Consider the following 25,263-nt stretch of genomic DNA (forward strand, 5'->3'; position numbering starts at 1 on the left):
TCCTGGTAGACCAGAAAAATCTCACTTTCGAGGAGAGAAAATTTTCCCAAATGAGAGTCTCTTTAAGAAATCTAAAAGCCAAGGATAAAAATCGAACAGGCCTATGCCTTTCTTATTGGTTCTGCACATTCTGGAAGAATTCAGTGATGTGCCACACAGTACACTGGGCTGGGAAGCAGAAACTAGAGGATGTGTTCTGTCTGTCAACCTAAAGCACTGATTGCACATAAAGATTTTTGAGTAATTTGAAAATAATTGAAAACCTATTTCTATTAATATAACCAGATAACTTATGAGCTAGAATGCAAAATTTGCAGGTATATGTTTTCTAAAGTGCCAAGGCATGCTACCCAGGTTTCCCAGAGGTCCCCATCCAGTCCCCTCTGCCTTTGGTGCTCTTTGGAGCAAATGCCTGGATGCCCTGGGAGGAAGTGTCAGCAAGGATGTACATGCATGACATTCGAATCCAGTTCTCTCCTTGTTTTGCCATCCCTTGGTTGCTCATTGGACTCTTCTGGAAGATTTCTTGATGCTTTTCGTACACCTTTGTACCATTTGGGGTCAGTGGCCCTAGAGCACCCACTTAAAACCTGAAAGAGTAACTGTCACAGCCAAAGTTTCCACGGCTTACAGGGAACAAAGGGCAGACCTGGATCACAGAGTATGGTCTTTGGCTTCCTGTGTTTTGTGTTAGTACCTAAGAGGGACCAGGGTGGGCTGACTGATGGAACGGGGAGGGGAAGACACACACTGTTGCCTGTACTTCTATGGGGGAAGAAACACTGTAATTCTACGGGGGGGAAAAGGACTCCTGCTGGCTTCTGATCTGTAAGATTAGGCCTGGCAGAAAATATCCGCTGTGGTGGAATTTTACAAAGTCGATTCATTGGCTACGGCACATCTGTGGCCAAGTACTATCTGCTTTTCTTTTGCATGATTTCTCCCTATCACCTGTGTTACTCTATCCCCGTTGCCACCTCATGGTTGGATTCCTTCAACACTGGTTCATTTGTATTCTTATTCAAGAAACATTTAGCTTGAGTCAACTCTGCTGATTTTTGGACCAAGCATGGGGGTCCCTCAAAGCACTCACAATCTACTGAAGGAGATGAATGTATTAATTACCGATATAGTGGTGCCCCCGACCTGCAGTTTCAGTTATCTATGGTCAACCAGTTCAAAAATATTACATGGAAAATTCCAGAAATAAACAATTCATAAGTTTTAAATAGTGTGCTATTCTGAGTGATAAAATCTCGCAGCCTCCTGCTCTGTCTGCCCAGGTGGTGAATCATCCCTTTGACAAACTTATTCACTTATACTCTAACCACCCATTAGTATAGGAAAAAACACAGTATATATATGGTTCTGAACTATCCTCAGTTTCAGGCATACACTGGGGTCTTGGAACATATCCCCCATGGATAAGGGGGGAGCTACTGTAGTGGGGTAAGGACTACCATAGAGAATAGTGTGGGATGTTAAGTGACTGTGGAGAAGACTAGACCTAGCCAGTTTTGGGCGTCAGGGTGACTTGATATTTAATTACTGAAAAACAAGGTGGGGGAGGGGAGGGGGGAAAGTGAGACTTTTATAAGGTTAAAAAAAAAAAAGGAAATGTGGCAGATGAGCAGATATATGTTAAGGTCGAGAGTGGAGCTTGGTTCCTAAAGGCAAATTCAGGATAAAAGTAGAGAGAAGAGGGCTTCCCTGGTGGCGCAGTGGTTGAGAGTCCACCTGCCGATGCAGGGGACGCGGGTTCGTGCCCCGGTCCGGGAAGATCCCACATGCCGCGCAGCGGCTGGGCCCGTGAGCCATGGCCGCTGAGCCTGCGCGTCCGGAGCCTGTGCTCCGCGAAGGGAGAGGCCACAACAGTGAGAGGCCCGTGTACCGCAAAAAAAAAAAAAAAAAAAAAAAAAAATAGTAGAGAGAAGAGTGAGGAATGAAGCTGGAATAATGAAGCACAGTCCAGAACAACAGAAGGCCTGAGTGTTATATTAAGGAGCTCAGATTTTATTATTCTCAGGTCAATGGAGAGCCGTGGAAGGATTTTAAGCAAGGGAATGACATGATCAAATGTATGTGTTAGTTCACTCTAACTGCAATGGGGGAAATGGATTATCTACACATTCATTTACTTTAATTATTGTAATTACATATAGATCCACACGTAGAATATTATGGTCATTTATTACGTTGAGTCTGGATTTGTTTGTTTTGTTTTGCTTTCTACAAGTCCGATATTACTTTATCTGCAGTAGGAACAGCTCTCTTTCAAAGGATGTTGACGTCAATTAGTTTTAACTGATCTGTCACTTTTAATTTAATTTTGTGAATAGGTAATAGATGAAAATGGTTCAAAATTGAAAAAGTGCAAAGGATAGACAAGAAAAGTGTCACTTCCTCCTATTCCCAGCTATCCAGTCCCCCTTCCCACAACAACCAATGCTATTAGTATCTTGTATGTTCTTATCTAGAAGTTTTATACTTATGAAAACTATGTGTTCAGATGTTCTTTATAAGATATATTTGTTTATACATTCTTTTTTAGCCTTTTTAAGATCAATGGTAGTGTACAATGCACATTATCCTTTCCTTTCCTCCCTCATGTAACAGGATTTGGACATGGTCTTACGTCAGGATTTAAGAGTTTTCTCATTGGTTGTTACCGCTGCTTAGTGTTTGGTCGTGAACCTGTACTCTAACTTATTTAGCCATCTGCCGGTAATGGACCTTCAGGTTGTTTCCAGTCTTTTGCTTTTGTAGACAATGCTGCAATTAATGATGTTGCCATTGTCATTTCACACATGTGCAGGTGCATCTCTAGTATAATTTCCCAAAAATGGGATGGTTGGGTCAGACTATGTACTTAGGTAATTTTGATTGCTGAGACCAAATTTCCCTCCGTAGAAGCTGTACCAATTTAGACTCCACTAGAAATGCTTGAGTTTGCCAATACAGTGTGTTATAAAACTCCTAGATCTCTGAAATCCTATAGGTAAAAAATGCTCTCTTACTTTAATTTTGATTTGCATTTGCATATAATGAGTAAGACGGAGCCTCCTTTCATATGAATAAGAGCCAGCTGATTTTCTTGTCCTTTCAAGTATCTGTTCATACACCATTCTCATTTTCCTATTGGGTTATTGGTCTTTTGCATATTAATTTATAAAAGTTATTTATCTAAAGACAAAGAAAAATTACTCCCATATTCGTGACAAGAATTGAAAATATTGTTCCAAGTTTGTCATTCGTGTTTTGACTTTGTTTATGGTGATTTTTTCCATGCAGAAAAGTTCATTGTTAGGTAGTTGAATTTAGCCATCGATTATTTTATAGGCCTTCAAAATTTGTATAACAGTTTAAAAAGTCTTTCCCATCTCAAGATTCAAAAAAAAAACCCCTGAGGTTTCTTTGAGTACTTCCACAATTTCAGTTTTTATGAAGTGAGAGGTATAAAATCAAAATTTGACTATTTTTACTACAAGAGATGGTCATAGGGTTCAATCTAGTACATTCAGTTCTTTGAACTGCATGGAATTTATTCTGGTGCAAGATAGGAGGTCAAGTCCAACCTAATGTTTTTGTAGATGTCACCTCAACTAAGTAAGCCATCTTTCCCCACTGATTTTTTAATGTCACCTCCCATATACTAATTTTGCAAATGAAGTTATACATGTTTCTGATCTTCAAAACTCTTCCATTGAGCTGCCTGCCCAAATTGCTCTTTTAATTATTTAGATTTTACATGTTTTAATATCTCCTTATTATTGTTTTTCAGAATTTTCCTGTCTTTTCTTATGTATTTCTCCATCTGAATTTAGAATTTTCTACCCTAGTTCCTAAAAAAAAAAAAACTAATAATAATCTTGTTTGTAATTTTATTAAGATCACTTTGAATTTATAGACTGAGAGTGAATTGCCACTTTTATGAAGTTGCGTTTTCTGAACTGGTTTCTTAACTGTTTCCAGTCTCTGAGTTCTCTAACCCATGCCTTCTGCACTCTGCCACCTGACTAATCTGCCTCAAGCATCACCTTCATTAATTCCCATCCCTGAGTTTTCCCAATCCAGCCCTTTGCTTGTTTTCATGTATTTTCCCTTCAGAAATCTGCCATGTCCTCTTCTCACCCCACCACTAACTAAAAGCCCTGATAAACCCCCTTGTTCATCCAGTTCACATCTTCAAGTGAAATCTTGCTTGGCTAGTGTGACACTCCACTGTTCCCTCACTTCCATGAAATCACTGTTTCCACCTCACCAGTTGGCACTCAATTATGCATGACTTTTTTTACACACATGTATTTAACCTGAGTGGCTTAGGTTTCAAAAGCAGATAATTAAACATTGAATTACATTTACATTAAACCCAAACTTCTGTGGTTGAAATAATGACACGCACTCAGATTCCTATTACTTTAGACCTGCGTATGCCTGAACTTCTTGTGTGTCTAGATCATATAATCTCTACGGATTGATTCAGTCTGTCAACAAATAGGTATTGCATGCGTACCGTGTGCCAGACATTCTGATAGTCATTGGATATTTACATCAATCAAATTAAGCAAAGTTAAGCAACAACAACAGATAACCCCTAATCATAGTGGTTTATAACCATAAAAGTTCATTTTTTGCTCTTGTTACATGTCCATCCCCGCTCGGCTGTGACTCCACTCCAAATCTTTATTTCAGGACTCAGGTTAAAGGAGCTGCCCTACTTGGGCTAGGCTGGTCTCATGGCAAAGGGAAAGAGCAACGGTAAAGCCATGTGGAAACTCTTAAAGCTTTTCCTTAGAAGTGGCACGTGTCAATTCCACTCATATTTTATTGGCCAAAACAAGACACGTGACTAAGCTTGAGATCAACAGAACTGGAAATAGACTGCTCTGAGAGGACGGCGCCCTTTAATGAAAGGCATTGAATATTTTTAATAGGTGGTACAATGTACAACAGCAATAAATTCGTGAAAGAGACAGGTGTAGTACTAATCTGACAGAGCTTATAAACTAGCAAGAAATGTGGACATTAACCAAATAATAACATAATTGTGACAAATGCTCCAAAAGAGAACTAGAGGATATTAAAATGAGTTAGCCAACATAGTCTGCGTGGTTTAAAAGACCCCCTTCCTACCATCACCAAGAGATATTTCAGAGTTAATAGAAGTTAATTAGGCAAGAGAAAGGGTTGCCTCCTAGTCAAATGCTTTGAATAACTTGAAGTCATTCAAGACTCTTGAACATACTAATTTGACCAAGATGGGCAGAATTTGCATACTTCTATTTCGCAGATTTTCTGCATCTAAATTCAATAAGATAATCTCCTCAAAGGTTCAGAATTCCACAACTCCTTATTAATATGTTTTTCCCATATGACAGGTCAGATATAACATTATAATTACATTATTATGTTGACATTTTCATTGGTTTTGAGGGACCCTAAGTGACAACTTATAATTAGACTGAGATGTACTGTTCTACATGTGGCTACACTACCTGTATATTCACACAGTATGTGTAATACATGTTGTACTTTCTTCGGTCTAAAAATGTAATGCCATTTACAAAAGAAGTTGGTAGTAATTATAGAGCGAGGGAATGGTTTAATCATTTCGAATGGGAAGGTACCCTATCCCTAACATGTAGTTATTCAACTATTTCCACTTTCAGAAAATGATGATACTCTCAATTATTTACTGAGAAATAAATGAGTAAACTAATAATGATGCTGGGGTCTTAGTCTTCCTTTCCTAATGGATGCCTCAGAAGAGAGCCTTTGTAATTCCGTCTCCATACCATATGTCTCTGTTGACATTAAAGTGCTTAGTTCCAAATGAGTTGGCTTCCTTCAAGCATCTTAATTCAAGAGTGGATGATTAGATCTTAAGCTAAAAACCGATTAGGATGTAAGCACTTGTGTTTTTGAAAGGTATTAAGGGAACATCATAGTATGGTTGGAGATAAATTCTCCCTATCTAGTATTGGGTTGGCAAGAATTTCATTTCATCTTCAAACATAACTGACTAACTTCATGTCAAAGTTAAGCACAGAATGAGAAATCTGCCAAGTGTTTGTTATATAAATACACAGCCTGGATGGTGTCAGTTTTTATCCTCTGCCAAGAGTAGTTTCAGAGATATTGTCTCTGAGCAGAGGTAGTCAGAGAAAACCAAGTATCTTTTCCATGCAAAAAACACCCTGAACAAGATTCGGCGCTCAGAGCAGGAACCCACTTTCATGGGACTTCTAAAGTCAGTGCCACATTGTGGTGGGATTCTGAACCCATGAGGTTTCTTAACAGGCACCATGGTACAAAGCAATCAGTGTGAGTAGAAAAGAACAAATCATATTGCAAATACTTCCAATCCCTCTGAGAAAGCACATTCTGATCTAAATAAAACCCAGTGCTCTGATTGTTCCTGCTTTTATTTAACCACTTGTGTGGTCCAAACTGATAGAATTCTCCCCCTCATCCTGTTAATTTGCTTTGGTCCCTATGTAACCCCATCGTCAGCGGGGCACCATGATCTTCATATTGGGAATGGCAAAATCATTTGACAACCATCTGCCTAGTGTTTTGGCAGACGTTTGTTTAGCTTACAGAGCTACTGCCAGATTGGGACTCCTCATCAGGGATAGACGTTTCAACTAGGGAATAAGGCAGAATAGACTGTAAAGTCCCAGGATTGAGATTTCCTCCTTAGGTTCCGACAGGTGACCTGTAAGGCTGCTGACTTTACCACTCCTTAAGAAAGACAAGATGAACTTAGCATCATCTAACTTGAAAGGCATGAGCCAGTTTCTCCCTCCCTCCCCCCCTCTTTTCCTCTCTACCTCCTTCCCTTGCTCCATCTTTCCTTCTCCCTTTCTTTCTTTTTTACATTTTTATGTAAAAGTGCCATGGATACAATGAACCGGTAAAGGTGGGCTTTGATTAAAACTGCTTGGGGAACTTAAGGAGCCTGTGCCTCTAACTATATAATCCCTCATGTTTTCCCTCTTGGTTCACATCAGCTGTAGACAACTCTTTTATTGCTCATTAGAAACACAGATAACCACGAAGGAATAAAAAAGAAATGCTTTCTGATAACAGGAATGTAAATTGCTACAGGAAAACGTCAGATTTATATGTCCAAGTACTTATTGACTTAAACATGAAAAATTAGAGCAGACCTCCCAGATTAATTTGTATTGATAATACCTCTTAACTGCATCCTCTGCCATCCTCATGGAGCTTTGAGTCCCATAAAGATATTATCTGGTCCAGACATGAAAATTAAAATAGGACCATAGGTTCAGAACTTGAAAGAAATAAGGGCACACTTGAAAAAAGTAGACTTCATGAAAATTCAAATTTTCATGAAAATTCAAATTAAAACATTGAGAACTGATATCTTGGTGGGACTGAGGATGGGTAATAGATGCTGCATTATAAGAGAAATATCCCCATTAGGATGAGTTTTCATGCTCTAACTCAAAGCAGAGATGAAAGAAATCTTGAGTCACTGGAAGTTAATTAAATTGTACAAACAAACTCTAAAATATTATGATAGTTATGGGACAATTGGGTGATTGGACATTCACAAACTACTGTCAACTTGTTTTAGACCTGAAATGGTATTGTGGTTTTGTTTCTTAAAAAGTATTTATCTTTCAGAGATACATATTGGAGAAGTCGTAATATTTTGGAGATATATACTAAAATATTCATGAAAAAATTCTATTTCAGCTTTGATTTGCTTCATAATAATATTGGGAGGAGGAGTATATGGGAATATATATAAAACAGAATTGGCCAAGAGTTGATCAATATCGAAGCTGGGTGATGGACACATTAAATCTTCAGTATACTATGCTGACTATTTTGTTCATGTTAAAAATGCTTCATAATAACTTTTTAAAAGAAAGAAAACATAAAGTATATTAGGTACACAAAGATGTAATAAAGAATAATCTGGTAAACACTGTCCAGCTAAAGAATTAAAACATAGAAATGTAGTTGAAAAAAATTACAAAGCAACTCTTTTACTTCATCTGTCTGGCTACATTGGTGGTGTCCCATTGGGAAGGTGGCGGCCGGTGATGACTCATTAAAATTGGTAAGACCTCAAGTGATTACTCCAGCGAGGTAGAGAGATCAGTCCTCAATGAGGCAACGTGGTACCTGCCGTGGAGCTAACTCAGGTGTAAGAATCAAAAACACCTGGATCAGAGGCTTCCCTTGTGGCGCAGTGGTTGGGAGTCTGCCTGCCGATGCAGGGGACGCGAGTTCGTGCCCCGGGCTGGGAGGATCCCATGTGCCGTGGGGCGGCTGGGCCCGTGAGCCATGGCCGCTGAGCCTGCGCGTCCGGAGCCTGTGCTCCGCGACGGGAGAGGCCACAACAGTGAGAGGCCCGCGTACAGCAAAAAAACAAACAAACAAAAAACACCTGGATCAAAATCCTTGCTCTAACTATAGCTGTGTGACCTTCGGTAAAGTTCCAAACTTTCTGACTCTCATTACCTCATATATGAAAGATATGTTTAGCAATACCAACCTTGAAGGATTACAGTCAATGTCTGTAAATCACATAGTTGGCACTGGCCAGATAGTAGCTATTTTATTTGATGTTTTGAAAGAAGACATTTGGACATTTCTCAACTGAAATATATGAGCATCCCTGAACAAGCAGTGAATAAATACTTTATGCCTAGTCGATAAAACAAAGTCCAGTTTGCTGCTAATCAAAGGAAAGGAGAGCATCACTTTGACAGAGTTTTAGTAGCGTGCAGGAGAGGGGAGGGCAAAGTCAGGTAATTTATGAGTTGGGGGGTCTGAGTTAAGGTTGATCTTTCAGTGCAGTATAAGGGGACACTTAATTAGAATTGGGCAACATTTATTAAATTATGGTTAAATATTGGTGGACACAGATTTGGGAAGATTTCAAAAGGAGTCTTGAGGAGTAAATCATTTTTTGAAGCTATTTATTGTCCTGAGAAAGGGGTGATGAATGGAGAAAGAATAAATGAATTTGGGGAAAGTTCTTGAAATGAACAACAACATTACCTGCAACTTCAACTTCCTGGACAAGAGTTTCCTGAAAAAGTAAAGTTAGATTAAATGCAGTCAAATAGTAAATTATGTTCATGTAAATAGTAGGCTGAATGGGTATAGGTGATTTTTGTTCTCATTTATATAGAGGCTCTAAGAAATATTTTTGTCATTTGCATTTTTATATTTTGGCCCCCACAGGTGCAGGGATTACATGATACAATAATGCATTTCAAAAAAAAGTAACCTCCTTTATGATCATACTTGCCACTCATACATTCCCTATCGCTTTTTGTCCCTTCATTGGAATGTTTCAGATTGTCCTTAAAATACTCATAGCTTTATGCCAGAGATCCTCAACCTTGCCTGCACATCACAGTCACTTGGGGATATTCTGAAAGCCCCAAAGCCCAGGTCCCACCTCAGGCCAATTAAATTAGAATATCTGGAGTGGGACCTGGGTGTCAGTAAATTTAAACTCTCCCAGTGATTCCAATGTGCATCTAAGGTTGAGAACAACTGCTGGACACCTAGCGGGAGAAGTAAAACCTTGGCTGGGGAATTATTAGATCCTGACACTAACTGCTGACTGCTGAACTTTAGTATAAATATTAATAATGACACAGGTGTTAGGGACAAACATCCTGCCCTTTAAAATCTGAATTCAGGTCCGGCGGGGCCGCTTTGCGCTGCGGGCGCCTCACCTGGGGTGGGGGCCGCTGTGGGTTCCCCGCTTTCCCCGGACGCGCGCAGAAACTGGGGGCCCCGGTGGCGCTGCCCCAGCCGGCAGTGATATCCTAAGGGAAGATGGGAAAGGGCTGTAAGGTTGTGGTTTGTGGCTTGTTATCTGTGGGGAAAACGGCAATTTTGGAGCAGCTCCTTTATGGGAATCATACTATTGGAATGGAGGACTGTGAAACAATGGAAGATGTGTATATGGCTTCAGTGGAAACGGATCGGGGAGTCAAGGAACAGTTACATCTTTACGACACCAGAGGCCTACAGGAAGGCGTGGAGCTGCCAAAGCATTATTTTTCATTTGCTGATGGCTTTGTTCTTGTGTACAGTGTGAATAACCTTGAATCCTTTCAAAGAGTGGAGCTTCTGAAAAAAGAAATTGATAAGTTCAAAGACAAAAAAGAGGTGGCCATTGTCGTGTTAGGAAACAAAACTGACCTTTCTGAGCAGAGACAAGTGGACGCCGAAGTGGCACAGCGGTGGGCCAGGAGTGAGAAGGTGCATCTGTGGGAGGTGACGGTCACAGACCGCAAGACCCTGATCGAGCCCTTCACCCTGCTAGCCCACAAACTCTCCCAGCCCCAGAGCAAACCGAGCTTCCCTCTGCCTGGGAGGAGAAGCAAAGGCAACTCCAGCTCTGAGAACTAAACCCTAGGGTGCACAACTGTCCCTTGAATGGTGACTGCCTCGAGGTGTCTGTGAACTTATGTAAAACAGGCCATTTCTGTCTACCTTTGGTCCTTAGGAAGACCCTGGGGAAGTAATTTAATGCACTTCCAGTTATGATTCAGTTACTGTTCCCTGACATGAAATAATAATATATTTGCGTTCTCCTTGTTTCAGACTTGTCCCTAAAATTAGCACCTTTGTTATCTGTATTATGTTGCATTTGCCAAAAGAATAAAATAAAATCTGGGTGGTAAAAAAAAAAAAAAAAAAAAATCTGAATTCAAATTGTGTCAGATTTCTCAGGGGCTTAAAGTTCATGGCAACCTTCATCTTTGATCAGCCATTCCACCAACTTCCTTTTCTTTACTGTCTTATCATAGTGCTGTGCCTTTATTCCACTCTAGCATTAACCCAAACTGGGAGCCACTCCATTTCTTTGATTGGCACATGTACCTCACCATCCCAGCAACTCCCGACTCCACACACATGCTCATATAAAACTTCTGCAAGTGTAGCTGACATGGCTGGAGACTGGGAAGATAGAAGAGGTTTTTCATTGCAGAAACATGAAAACCTTAAAGTGGAATATCAGGTATCGATTGTCTGGAAAGTCATTGGGCCACTTTGCATCCTGCACAATTACCACCCCACCCACCTTTCTTCTCCCACTCTCTTTCTTCTTTGCTCTTCTCGCAAGGCAAAATAAAAATTCTTACTGTTGTCTTATGCAGAGCATTCTAGTTGTTTCTAGCCTTATCCCCATACTTAGCTTTGGAATTCCCTTTGCATATCCAAGGACTCATTACTGTCCTCTGATAAACAAGGAAGCATCTATTCCGGGCAGTACCTTCCCCATCCCCGCTAGATCCTTTAAGGAAAAGAAAGCACTGGAAAAATGTTACTACCATTCCCATGGGAATTATGACAGTCCCTTCCCAACTTCTTCGAATACATAAACAGTTAAATCAGTTTAGATTTTAAATAAAAACTTTTTTTTCTACAATAATTTAGTTCCTTAATTCAGCTAGTAGCTATGCCTACTATGGAAGGTGCTAAGAGATACATAAGTAGATGACAAATCTTCCTCAAAGAATTAGTTTAGTTGAGGACGTAAGACAGAATTGTAAGACATAGTTAAGGTTTATATACTGCAAGAAACTACGTCTGGTGAACTTAGCTTCCAAGACTTTATTTCAGTTCATTGGCCGTTAACTTTTTGAGATCCATATACTCAAATATTGTATGTTTGCCAAGAACCAGGCTTTTTCTCAATCCCATTTGTATGGTCAAACCACAAGTTGCATACTTTTTTGACTCTTGGTCAAGTTTCCTCTGATTTCATTGGTCAGAAGCACAGATCAGTATGGCTCAAAGGATGAATAGAGAACTTCCATTTCCAGGGTAGGTACCTGGGTCAACCTTCCTTCTGTAGACAATTAAAATTCTTGTCTAAAATATATCACCATCTTAAATCTATCAATGAACTCTCAAGAAAGGAAGGAACTTTCAGCCCAGGAACTGAGGCCATTTGTTGAACCAGATGAACCCGAATTTCTGTTTTCACAACTTCCAAGGTACGGGGAATGGGAGACAAATCCCAGGGCTGACCAAGATGAAGAGTCCACAAACTTTTATCCCAAAGGAACTGTACCTTCAGAGTAAAAATGACCTGGAAGCAGCTCTTCCACTTCTCTATACTCCCACCCTCAATCAGAGGACTGCTAGGGGAAAAAATACACTGTTTTTAACCTCGACAGCTGAGAGAAGGTGAGAAAAGAAAAGAAATAGTCACTACTGGGAACTTGAAACTACAACTTATCTCAAGTTTACAGCCTGAATTCACACTCCCTGAGTGGCCTGAAGAGCCTCAAGCCAAAAATTTAATTGAAAGTGACCCCAGACTAGTCATGCCACAGAAAAGCAAGGTAGAAACAAATGCAGATCTTCTCTGAAGAACACATCTTCTTTCCCAGCCCCAAAGAATTCTCATGAAAACAATTCCAAGAATAATGAGCAGACTGCAATAAAAATTAACTAAATGCACGAGGAAATAAAGCACCATGAGCAAGAGTTAAAACAAAAAACCCCATATACACAGAACAGACACAGACACCTAAGGACTTCAGATCATAGAAGGCTAAGATACAGATTAGAAAAAAACTATGTTTAATATTTTTAAAGAAATGAAAAATTTGGAAATATGTGCAAGAAATAATAAACTATAAAATGTGAAGCAGCACATTTTAAAAGAATTGAACTTCTAGAAATGAAATATAAAATTCTTTAAATAAAAAACTCAGTGAAGTAAGGAATTATTGTTGGTTTTCTTAGGTGTGATAATAGCATGATGGTTCTCCACCAAAAAATAAATCTTCTTATCAATTAGAGATGAGTGCCAATCAAATGCCATTTCAGATGAAAGTATATGATATCTGGGATTTGCTTTAAAATGCTCTAAGAGGGCTTCCCTGGTGGCGCAGTAGTTGAGAGTCTGCCTGCCGATGCAGGGGACACGGGTTCGTGCCCCAGTCCGGGAAGATCCCACATGCCGCAGAGCGGCTGGGCCCATGAGCCATGGCCGCTGAGCCTGAGCGTCCGGAGCCTGTGCTCTGCAACGGGAGAGGCCACAGCAGTGAGAGGCCAGTGTACCGGGAAAAAAAAAAAAAAAAAGCTCTAAGAAAAATTTGTCTGACGTTTGTGGGGAATATTAAATAAAATTATTAAAATATTGATAATTATTGAAGCTGAATAATGGGCATGTGGAGTTTTTTTTAGATATTATTCCCTCTACTCTTGTGTACGTCTGCAAGATTATATAATAATGTTTGCTTATTTAAGAGACGAGTGTATTTACTTAGCTATTGTAGGCCCAGCTATTTTTATTATGTCCATTAAATTAGCTTTTTAAAGCACGATTTTTTTAAATGTATGATTATATTAAGTAATTTCAAGTCATATTACTGCAGGTATAATACACATACACATTTTCACAGGCTGATACAAACTATAAATGTTATATATGGAAAAAAGTGAAATGGGTGTGTTTGACAGTAGACTAATGAAAACTGAAAAGAAAGTGAACTGTAGAAATTAAAATAGAGACCTGTAGGAATCATCCAGAAAGCAGCACAGAATAACAAAACAATAAAAAATACAAATGGAGACAGAGACGCGGGGAATATAACAAGAAGGCATGATGTATATTTGACTGGAGTCCTAGATAGATAGGAGAACAAGAATTAAGCAAAGACAGCGTTTGAATAGATAATCTCAGGATTTTCCAGAACTGATGAAATGCACCAACTCACAGATTCCAGAAATCCAGCTAATCCCAAGCAGTGTAATTTTTAAAAAATCCATACTTGGACACATTATAGTCAAACCAGAAACAAAAAGAAAGCATAACAAACAAAGCCAAGCCAAAATGAAGAAATGAGCTTGCAAGGATGCAGACAGAAAAGGCCTGTCTTCAGAGGGGCAAGTCTGGGATCTCCTTTCTCAGCCAGGAAGGCCAGAAAACATGCAATAATATCCCCAATATGCTGAGAGAAAAGGACTGACATCTGGAATTCTATGCCTAGTGAAAATGTACTTCAGAAATGGAGATTAAATCAAGACATTTTCAGACACAGAAAACAGCAGACTCTCTAATGACGATACTAAAGGATATTCTTCAGACATCACGAAAATGTCCCCAGATAAAACATCTGAGATGCGAGAAGGAAGGAAGAACACAGAAAGTGGTAAATATGTAAGCAAACAGAAATAAGTACTGGCTGTATAAAACAATAAATAATGTCATGCCAATCTCAATCAAGAACATAGCATAAATCCTACAGAAAATCCTAGAAAACCAAACCAGCAGTGCCCCCAAAATAAAATACATCATGACCAAGTTGGGTTTATTTCAGGAATGCAAGTTTGGTTTCACATTTGAAAATTAGTATGCAAACTGACAGACTAAAAGAGAAAAAGTGTATGATCATCTCAAGAGATACCAAAAAAGTATTTGCTAAAATTGAATATTCACTGCATGATCTAAGTTCTACAAGAGATAAAAATTTCTTAGGCAAACTGGCAGTAGAAGATAACTTCTTTAACCTGAAAAAAGTTACCTACAAAAACTTACAGTGAATATCATATTTAGTAATAGATTAAGATGTTAAGAGCATTTTCTTCAAGATCAGAAAAAGACAAGAATGTCTGCTATCATCCCTTTTATTCAGACTTGTACTGTATATCTTGGGCCAACACAATAAGACAAGGAAAAGAAATAGAAAAGAAGAGAAATTATCAAAATGATCATTGTTTGCATGTGATATATATGATTATGAACATAGAAACTCCCCCCAAAATGTACAGGTTAATTTAATAATTAATTAAGAATAAGAAGCAAGGTGCAAAGGAATGCATACTGTGTTGTTCCATTTACATAAAGTTCAAAATCAAGCACAATGAAACAATTTATGGTTGAGGAATACACACATAGGTGGTAATGAAATAAAGAAAAACAAGGGTATGATTATCACAAAAGTGAGGATACTGGTTTTCTCCATGAGGATGTAGAGAGCGTAAAATAAGGGCTTAGACGGTCCCAACAATGTTCTCTTTCTGACTTGGTTGAGCTTTTTTCCGGCTTTTAATTATTAATAATCTACATATGACATATTTCACAATATTTTAATAGTCAAAGAGTGAATGGGGATAAGGAAAAAATTCAGTCAATGTCAAATGTCTGTATAAGGGAATGGTAGCTATACCATCTACATTTGTTTTTTGTTTTTGTTTTGTTTTTCTGGTTGCATTTCTGAGTTTTCCAGCATCTGATCATGAAAACAAATCTTGCTTTCTGGCATGAGGTTGATAATATCTTCAGGGATAATCCACTCTTATTTGGCCAGAGCTTCAACAATTACCATTATGCTGATGACTTCCAAATCTCTATTTTCATTGCTTCTTGTAACTCATGTGTCAGCTCCTTCTAGACCCTGCCTTCTAGCATTGCTACTTGAATGACGTACTGTCACCTAAAACTACAGGTCTGATTTGAGAACGTATGTGGAGTTTGTGAATACTCTTCTTAATATACTCTCTCTCTAGGTGAATTCATTCATTGCCTTGGTTTTAATACCACCTATATGCTGCATCTCTCAGCATCTTATTTCAACCCTAAGTCTCTCTTCTGAGTTCTAGGTTCATATATCCAGTTGACTGCTTGATATCTCAATCTGGCTATTTCACTGACACCTCAAGCCAGCATATTGAATATGCAATTTTGCATAACTAGAGACATGAAAATCATAAGCATGCTTGGAAAATGACAAATAGTTTTTCTTTGCTGGTCTTAGTTTGGGGGACTGAACAGAGTTGTAGAAAATGTAACTAGAGAAATAGTTTGGGGATGTATACTGCAGAACCTTTAATGTTTTATTTAAGAGTTTGGACTTTGTGGATAATGGGGAGTCACAGATGAATTTTTATTTTCTGTTCATTCATACAATAAATATTAAGTGATGACCTACTGTGTACTAGGCACTGTGCTCGGCACTGGGGGATACATCTGTGTGCAAGCCAGAGTCGGCCAAGAAGGATTCCTGGGAGTGTTAGGAAGTAGAATGCATTGGAATTGGTGTCAGGTTAGAACAAATGGGATGGAGAAGCATGGCTAGAGAGAGGGACTGAGGATGGCAGCAAGTTTTCTTCTGGTTTGGGAGATTGAGGGGATGGCAGTGCCTTTACCTGAGGAAGGTGATATAGAAGGAGAGGAAAGGTGGATGGCTAGGAGGCACCTGCCTTCAGCTTGGACCATGAACCTGAGATGCCTACGGGACTTCCAGTGAGGAGGCTAAGTAGCTAATTAGACATGTGGGATTGTGTTGTAGGAAAGAAACTGAAGATGGAGGCATTGATTCGGGACTCCATCTTTAGGAAGTAATGGTTGAGCATGATGGGTGGAGGCGGGTGGCGTGAGATTGCCAAGGAGCAAGAAAGTGATAACTCACATTACATGCAAGAAAAAAAAAAAGGCATTGGCAAACCAATTAGTCCCAGTGTTGCCGTAACTAGCCGTGTAGCCTTGATCTACCTTTCCCAAGTTTCTGTGAGTCTGCCTCCTACTGTCCCATTACTTATTCTGGGATGGAGGAAGGCAACACCACATGTAAGCGGAAGAGTCACGGGATGGTGGGGTTGTTTTAAAGCCTTCTGAAAAGTTTTCCTGCCCCCTTGCCCAGGATTGGTTGAGTCACAATCATGGCCCTGAGTTAAAGCATGGGGTGTGGCAGTCTCTGGCAGATTGCAAACACTGTACTGGATAAAAGTTACATGTTTGTTGTTACAAACACTATTAATACCATTATTACTAATAAACATAGTAGCTCATGGTTTTGTTTGGGGGCAGTGAGTTGTATCTTCCTGCAGAAGATATTTTGGAGTGATAACACCAGTACCTCAGCCTGTGACCTTGTTTGAAGATTGGGTCTTCATAAAAATAATCAAGTTAACATGAAGTCACTAGGATAGGTCCTAATCCAATATGACTGACGTCATTTGAAAAAAGAAAAGAAATTTGGACACAGAGACAGACAAGCACACAGGGAGAATGCCATGTGAAATTGAAGGGGTGATGCGTCTGCAAGCCAAGGAATGCCAAGTGTTGCCAGCAAACCACCAGCAGCCAGACGACAGGCGTGGGACAGACAGTCCCTCACAGCCCTCAGAAGGAACCAGCCCTGCTGACTCCTTCTAGACTCCACAGCTGTGAGACAATAAATTTCTCTTGTTTAAGCCACCCAGCTGGTGGGACTTTGTTATAGAAGCCCCAGAAAACTAATACATGGTGTGTACTGCTGGACATTTTACCAAATACATTTTTTGCTCATTCTCTTTTAATGCTCACAGCCTCCTGTGGAAGCCATTATTTGTGATCTCCTTTCCGGGGTAGGAAACTAAAACTATCAGAGATCCAGGTTCCTGTGTGATAAGACATAGGGCATAAAAATTTTAATGGGGAGAAGATCAGGAAATTTCACCCGTGGGGCACAGCACTGTGTAAATGGTATATAGTGGAGGATGTTGGTGAAGCAGGTGGGATCCAGAATCAGTCTGGTAGGTTCGAATCCCAGCTGTAGTGGCTCAGCCTGTGTGGTCCTGAGCAAGTTCCTTAACCAACTCTGCACCTTGTACGATAGAGAAAATAATAATACCTAAGGTAATACCTAAGCCTCCTGTGAAGATGAAATTAGCTAATTCCTGTGAAATGTTTTTCATGGTGCCTGCTGCTTTAATATGTGCTCAACAAATTGTAGCTCTTTTAAAATAATTATTCATGGGAAATTACAGGGAGTAGAGAAAGCCCTTCAGTCATTGTGAGGGTCACACAATCATAGATGCCTCTCATAAATGTACTGTGTGAAAGGTCTGTACTAAATGCATTGTGTATATTTAATGGTCTCTAGGATACACGGCAACTGCTGCTTATTCCACAGGCAAACATGGCTGCGTGGTGATTCTGCCCCAGAGCCCATTCAGTCATCACTGGGGGACATCCTCTCCCTGGGTCAAGTCCATCTTAACCCCCCAGCAAGCTCTTTGCGGTAGGAATAAAAATTCAGGCCATTCCATTAGAAATAAACCAGGACAGGAAGGGCAAGAATTGGGAGTTATACGCAAGCTGGGAATCAAGCAGTTAAAAGGTCAGAAAGTAAAGCACAGGTTTTGATATAGATAGATCCTACATGCTTTGAACTTTAAAATCCTTGCATAAGGTTTCACTATAAGCAAGTGTACTCTAAAGGGATTCACCACACAAATAACGCGTACGGGAACTCAATCAGCACCCGGAATTTTAAAAATGCAATTAAACTTGGTGCAGACCCACAGAGCCTTGCCAAACTCTGCTTTAAATAACAATTTAGAGAATCACAAACTTCAATTACTTTTGGCAATGTCTTAGTTTTTCATGAGGCACTATAGGTTATTAAATGTCGCAGCTATTTAGCTTGCTAATGAATAGTTTATCCTACATTCAATTAGGCTGGTTTTCCCTCCTTTTTTTTCTCTCTCTCTCTCTCTCTCTCTTTCTCTTTTCGTTTCAGCCCACTCAAAGAATTGATGATAATTAAGGGAACGCTGTCAGGGGGCCAGGTTTTTCATCCAAGATATCTTTATGGTTCTAGGGTTACCTAGGGTAGAAATCTGGTTTCATCTTGTAAACTTAATCTCTATCTTCCAAATCAATAGTGGCTACTATAATGACGATAATAGTAAAAACAATATGGCAGTGGTATGCTCTATGTAACGTCATTCCAGCCACTGTGAATGTTTCACATCTTTCTCTTAATACCTTTGTATAGTAGGCAAGGAGCAGATTTATGATTCTTTTTTAAGTCAGTGAGGCAAAGAAGTTTAAATGAATGTTCTCAGAGTAGAAACTTCATCATGAATAAAGCAGAACAAAGCATGAACAGGTAATATAATCTTCATGCCATCAGGCTATCCAGTTCCCTGGTCTGTCGGTCTATCTGTCTGTCTTTGTCTCTCTCTCTTGTGATTGAAGAATTGAGAGATCAGTGAATACTTAGTAGCACAATTTTTCCCATATTTCTAATCTCCATATTACTGATGTCTGATCAGTTGGGTAGCAGTCCCTTCCAGATCTGTAATGGTGCTTGTTTATTTCATAGCCCCACCTCAGGGGAGATGATGGCCCCAAAGATTATTGACATTCACAGAGGATGTCAGAATTAGACAAAGACCCATATGCAATTCAACATAAGTGTACTTGTGATATGTATTGCAGGCAAGGCAAAATTAAGCTCATTGATAACAAAACACCTAAAGTTAAAGAAAAGAGGCCAATTTAAAAGCCCTTAAGCATTTAGCAGCTCATCCTGCAGCTCTAAAGGGAGACCAAACTTTGGAGTTCTGATGCACAACCAGGCCAATTTAATTTTTTAATCTAGTTAGCCTATGCCGTGTCCTAGGCACTAAGGTTAAGTGTGGGGAAGAGAGAAAGATGAGTAAGATATAGTTCACTCCTTTGCAGAGGTGTGTCGTGGGTTTCCCCCCAACGCTACCCCAACTCAGGCCAGGTACCTCATAGGTGTGAGAGCTCGGTCACGTTAAGGGCAAACTTGTCCTTGCCGTTATTAAAAAGAAAGATCCAGAGAAAGAGGAGGCCCAGCTGTTGAGCCGAGGGCCTTGATCCTTCTACACAGAGGGGCTTTGAGGGATGACTTCGGCTCCTACATGTCTTAACCATCCCTTCTTCCTCCAACTCCCATGCCACACATCTCCTGACTAAATTGCTTCCATTGTTGGCTCTCGTAGAGCAGAAGGGACAACATGACAGCCCGAAATTTGTCTCCACGTTGGGGGCCTTCTGGATTCTGACGCTGTGTTTATTCCTCTCTCCTTACTCTCACTATGTGTCCCAGTCACGCCCCTATCTCTGGGATGGGAACCACCTGTCCAGACCCTGAGGCAGTCTTCCTTCTGGCATCTGACTAGCCACTTGGCCCGGACGCCACTTATCATCGTAATCAGAGTCCAGTCAGTAAACCTCAGGCCACCTCTGGGTCCTGGCATATGTCCACCCCTCTGACACCTCCTCGTCCTGGCCTGAAGCTCACAGCAGCTCCCTCCCGTGTCTGGTCTGATTAAAACATAGCTAATATTTATGAAGCACTGACTCATTGAATGTTGGTTTGTTTTTTTTTTTGCGGTACGCGGACCTCTCACTGTTGTGGCTTCTCCCGTTGCAGAGCACAGGCTCCGGACGCGCAGGCTCAGCGGCCATGGCTCACGGGCCCAGCCGCTCTGCGGCACGTGGGATCTTCCCGGACCGGGGCATGAACCCGCGTCCCCTACATCTACAGGCAGACTCTCAACCACTACGCCACCAGGGAAGCCCAATTGTCCCTTTTTTATGAAAGAAACTTAAGCACAGAGAGATTAAATCATTTCTCCAAGGCTCTCAGCCCCAGAACCTCCAGCAGCCTATACTGAAGTTTCTTTAAGAAAAATAGCTCCAAGGTGATTGGCTAGAACCCTCATGGCCATAAATCCAGAATGCTAACTGGTCCCCATCCTGCCAACACTTCTTTTTCTTAAAACCTTAACTTCCTAATATGATGGGACGAGAAAATGTGGTCTTGGGCCATTCCCTGCCTCTCCACTTTTAGGCGATCCCATTCTCCACCCTCCCCCTTCCTAAGGGGGTCCCATTGCCACCACTTTTCCTAACTCTCTGCCGCCGCAGGCCTTCAGCTGTTCATATTATCACTAATGGATCGGCCCCCCTCATAAGGTTTCCAAATAGAGGCCTGGCCCGCCACATCGTAAAGGTTAGGCCCACGTATTCCAGAGGGCTGTATCAGATGAGGAATTCTATTAGAAAGCTTTGCATCTGGAGTTTTCTAATGGTGCCTCCAGGCAAAAAAAATTAAAATTAAACCAACAACCAACAAGCCTTCCCTCCACCCCCCACTCCCACCCTCGCCATTCCTGCTTTCCCCACAGCAAGATTTCTGATTTGGTTAAATCAAATTCATTAATAAGCAAGGGGGAAAAGCACTCCAGGCAGTGTACCCTTCAAAATGTAACCTGGTAGAACATTTTGTGGTTACGAGCATTCTGAAAATAAAGCATTTTCTCTCGTGCTTTGTGATTTCTCATGATCAAAAATTTTCTGATACACGCAGGAAATGCTATGGAGATGGTCAAACCTGAGACCATGGCGCTGTCAGCCTTCTTTATGGTAATGGTAACATGCTTGAAAGTGTGAAATCGGGAGCGACCATTTACTTGGACCTCCTCTGCTGTCAGCCACCTTATTTTTCCCCCCTCAAAGTATTCCCAGGGGTGTGTGTGAGCTATCCTTGATTCCCTTACATGGATCAAATTCTCTTATGTGTACCAAATTTGTCCAGCTTTTCCCTCCCTCCATTTCTCCCTCTTCTCTCTCTCTCTCTCACACACACACACACACACACACACACAAACACACACACACACACACACACACACGCACACGCACACTGCTCCCTGGGATGGGGATGAAGTTAGAGAAAGAACCCAACAAAGAAGTGGTTTTAAGGTCCCTATAAGGTCATAGCTGTCTGGGCCCTGGCTGGAAACAGGGCTTGGCAGGAGAGGACAGAGGGGCCTTCTTTGCAGGGGGTTCCCAACCTGTCTTTGTCTGAAAACCGGGCCCTGGGCCAGCCGCAACCCAGTGGATTGCTGCTCCTGGCCTCCAGCCCAGTGATGGATCTGACTGTCATTTCCCTACCCCCAGTGAGGGGGGAGGCAAGCTAAGAAGAGGGTTAAGAGGAGGAAGCAGAGCTGGGTCTGGGAAAAGGTAGGAGGGGCGACACTGGAGGAAAGACTCAGCTAGGGAGGGCGGGTGGAGGCCTCCCAGGGCCCCTCTTGTCAGTCCCTGCTCCCCTGTTGGAATCCAGTATGAAAAATCCGGGAAAGGAATGACTCCATCGGAGGGAAAATCTTGTACTCAGGCAGCAAGAGGAAAGGCAGAAAGTCTGTAGCTCCATCAGTTCTAACAATGAGACACTGGTAAGCAGCAATCGTATTAAGTTTAAAAACTTCCTGGAAAAGGAAGTCCACAATATTCTTCTTTGGGAATGAACTCCGTGGCTAAACGCTCCTCACAAGCAAGACATTCTTCTTTACACGCAGCTTAAATCCAGAGGCCAACCCCTCTGTATTTAAAATATGTTGCCACAGGCAGGGAAATAAGGTTCACGACATTTAGAAGCAGACAAAAAGGACAGCTTCTGTGAACTCAAGAAAAAAAGTATAGCTATAAGGACTCATCTGTTTGGATTGCTTTTTTCCCTTCAAAATCTTTACATTTGGCTCTTGTCTGTGAATGTCTTTCTCTAAATTAAATGGAAGGCACATCAGAAACGTAAACATTCTGACAGATCCTCTAGTCCAATTCCCCTTACCTTATTTTTTTTTAATTTTTAAAAATCTATTTATTATTTTTGGCTGTGTTGGGTCTTCGTTGCTGCGCGTGGGCTTTCTCTAGTTGTGGTGAGCGGGGGCTACTCTTCCTTGCGGTGTGCAGGTGGCTTCTCTTGTTGTGGAGCACGGGCTCTAGAGCACATGGGCTTCAGTAGATGCAGTGTGTGGGCTCGGTAGTTGTGGCTCGCGGGCTCTAGAGTGCAGGCTCAGTAGTTGCAGCACACGGGCTTAGTTGCTCCGTGGCATGTGGGATCTTACCGCACCAGGGCTCCAAACCATGTCCCCTGCATTGGCAGGTGGATTCTTAACCACTGCATCACCAGGGAAGCCCTCCCCTTACCTTACTGAGGAGGAAATAGAGATCCAGCGAGGTCTAGTGACTAGCCCAAGGTCACACAGGTAGAAGGACTGGAGAAAGGACTTGAGACAAAGCAGGCTTTCTCTCTTTCTCGCTCTGGTTCTCCACCACGTGGTGCTATGCCTTCCCTGGCTTTCTCTACTTCAGTCTAGCTTGAAAACTAACTTTAAGCCATATAGGTGTATATGTATTCCTTTCCATGACATCACCTCATATAGTCCATCTGGTTATTCATCTGTTATTCACCTGTATCTGTCTCACTAAACAAAACTGCATGAAATAATGATACTTGTCTCTCCTATTCTCTGTTGAATCCTTAAGATCCAGAAAAATGACTGGACTATAGTTGGTCCCCAACAAGTCTTTGTGAGTGATATATTAGCGGGAGAGTGATAATAACATCAGTGTTGACATAATAAAGTCAGAAAAAATAATCACCTGGTAGATTGCAAAGAAGTTGGAAATGCCATCAGAAACCATGTTTTGATTCCATCAATTTACCCCTTTGAAGTGGGTTGTACGTACTGGTGCTTGTAGAAGAAATCTTAATGTATATCCCTAAGAAGACAGTGATGGTCAGGAGAAAAGCCCGGTAGCTGTTCAGAAGCCCATATTCCTCTTTAATGGGCAGGAATATTTCAGAGTCCACCACAAGATGACTGACATCATCAACTAAACGGGAAGCCCATACAGATGCCAAAGAAAAGCCCTACCTGGTGAACCCAGAAGCTGGGAATCTCTCTCATGTTCGGAGGTCCTGCTCCACAGTCATGTCTGCCTTTAGACATACAGCCTCCCAGACTTCTCCAAGCTGGCGTTTCCACTAGTGCCATGGCTGGAAGTCAGGAACGCTGTTCACCTAAGATTTCCAACTCTGCCTTCCAGGCACGTGGCCCAGTGCTCTTCTTGGCGCTTTAGTAGCAGGGCAGAGTCACGTGACCCATTCTAGACAATGAGTTTTGAGAAGAGCTTTTAGTTGCTGGTTCCAGACACTCCAGAGCTCTCTTTCCATTTGTAAAGCAATGAAAAAATGTTCATGGAAGTAGCTGTTCCCTTAGCCTGGGTCCCTGAGTGAGGAGACGCAGAGCAGGGCCCTGCAGTGAACATGGAACAAAAGCAAGGGAAAACTTTTCTTATTCGAAGCCACTGGGATTTGGGGGTTGTCACATAGCATAACCTAGCCTGACAGATGCAATGTGTGAGGTAATCTCAGGGGTGGTAATGACTGTGACATTTCATAATATTGCATCCTGTGAAGAGAAAGTTACTCCCTTTTCAAATCTCTTCCAGTTATTCAGATGAGTCGAAGAGAAGCCTTGATCAGAGGCTGATACGTTTTTTAACATCTCTCCTACTGTTGCCCCCTTCCTTTTTAACTGAGAGCAAGACTTGGGCTCAGAATATCTGGCTAGAATTTAATTCTGTTGTTTTGTTTTCATAGTTTATTTCATAGTGATCTCTATTTAGGGAACATGATATGGTGTTTTTCAATTTATGGAATGGTACAAAATAATATAACTGTCATTTCTACAGTGCTTACCATGTGACAGGTCTACTTAAAGTTTTTGGCATGTCATCACCTATTCAGTCCTCAGAAGAATTCTATGAAGTAGTTACCATTATTATCTCCACTTTACAGATGAGAAAACCAAGGCACAAAGGTTCAAGAAGCAGCCCAAGTTCCTCCACTTAGTGACAGAACCAAAATTAGACTCTAGAAGTCTGTTTCCACAATTTGTACTCTGTGAGTTGATTTTTTTTTTTTTTAAAGAGAGAGATTTCCCTTATTGTTCAATTGGTATGCGCCTATAGCAAAAATTATGACAGTGGTACACAAATGATGGTGTTTCGGGAACCTCCCCTTTGCCAGCCAGGAGATTTGCTTTGCCTTCTTGCCACGGACTGACCTCTTAGCAAATTCCCCCACCTGCATTCCTGTTCAGGCCATAGGGCACTGCCTTGCTTCCTGCCCAGAATGTATAAGGCTTGCTCAGGAACTCAGGGCAATAGTTTTCTTTGTGACCATGGAAGAAAAATGGATTTGTGAGAGTTTGAAGGAAGATAGAGAAGGGGCCATAGATGATCAGAGGGGAGGGAGTGAGGGAGGGAGTGACCATTTGTGTCTGAAGCTTTTATCTGCAGAAATATCCTCCTTCCAGAAGCACTGGAGCTCTTGGCAGCCACCCAACAGATGGATTCGGTTCTTGCCATCCCATACACAGTGCCAACTAGCCCCAGCTGCTCCCAGGGCCTCTCCATTCAGAAGGCTTAAAGGAGACACCCGATTACAATCCAGTGATTAGAAAGAGGTTTTTCTGTGTGTTTCCTTTTAAGGTTTTCAAACCTTGGGGGATAGCTTGTCCAGACAACTTTAATTTTTTTATAACAAGGAAATTTCTTTAAAATGTCTCCTTGAAACTTATTTAGCATGGAGCATTCCAGTTTCTTTGTGTGGTGGGTTGCTAACGTTATCAGAAAGCTTT

At 41.1% G+C, this 25,263-nt stretch overlaps 2 protein-coding genes across 11 annotated transcripts in view; both read left to right on the forward strand.

Moving 5' to 3' along the window:
* NFIB (nuclear factor I B) overlaps positions 1–25,263 on the forward strand; it is a 442,099-nt gene that overhangs the window by 66,467 nt on the left and 350,369 nt on the right. The gene's annotated exons all lie outside the window — the stretch shown is intronic.
* Positions 9,789–10,693, forward strand: LOC101280586 (NF-kappa-B inhibitor-interacting Ras-like protein 1). Its single transcript, XM_004276122.4, has one exon. The coding sequence runs from the start codon at positions 9,838–9,840 to the stop codon at positions 10,414–10,416; it is 579 nt and encodes a 192-aa protein (XP_004276170.2). The 5' UTR covers positions 9,789–9,837; the 3' UTR covers positions 10,417–10,693.

This window comes from Orcinus orca, chromosome 6 (genome assembly GCF_937001465.1).
Source record: "Orcinus orca chromosome 6, mOrcOrc1.1, whole genome shotgun sequence".
Classification (NCBI taxonomy): domain Eukaryota; kingdom Metazoa; phylum Chordata; class Mammalia; order Artiodactyla; family Delphinidae; genus Orcinus; species Orcinus orca.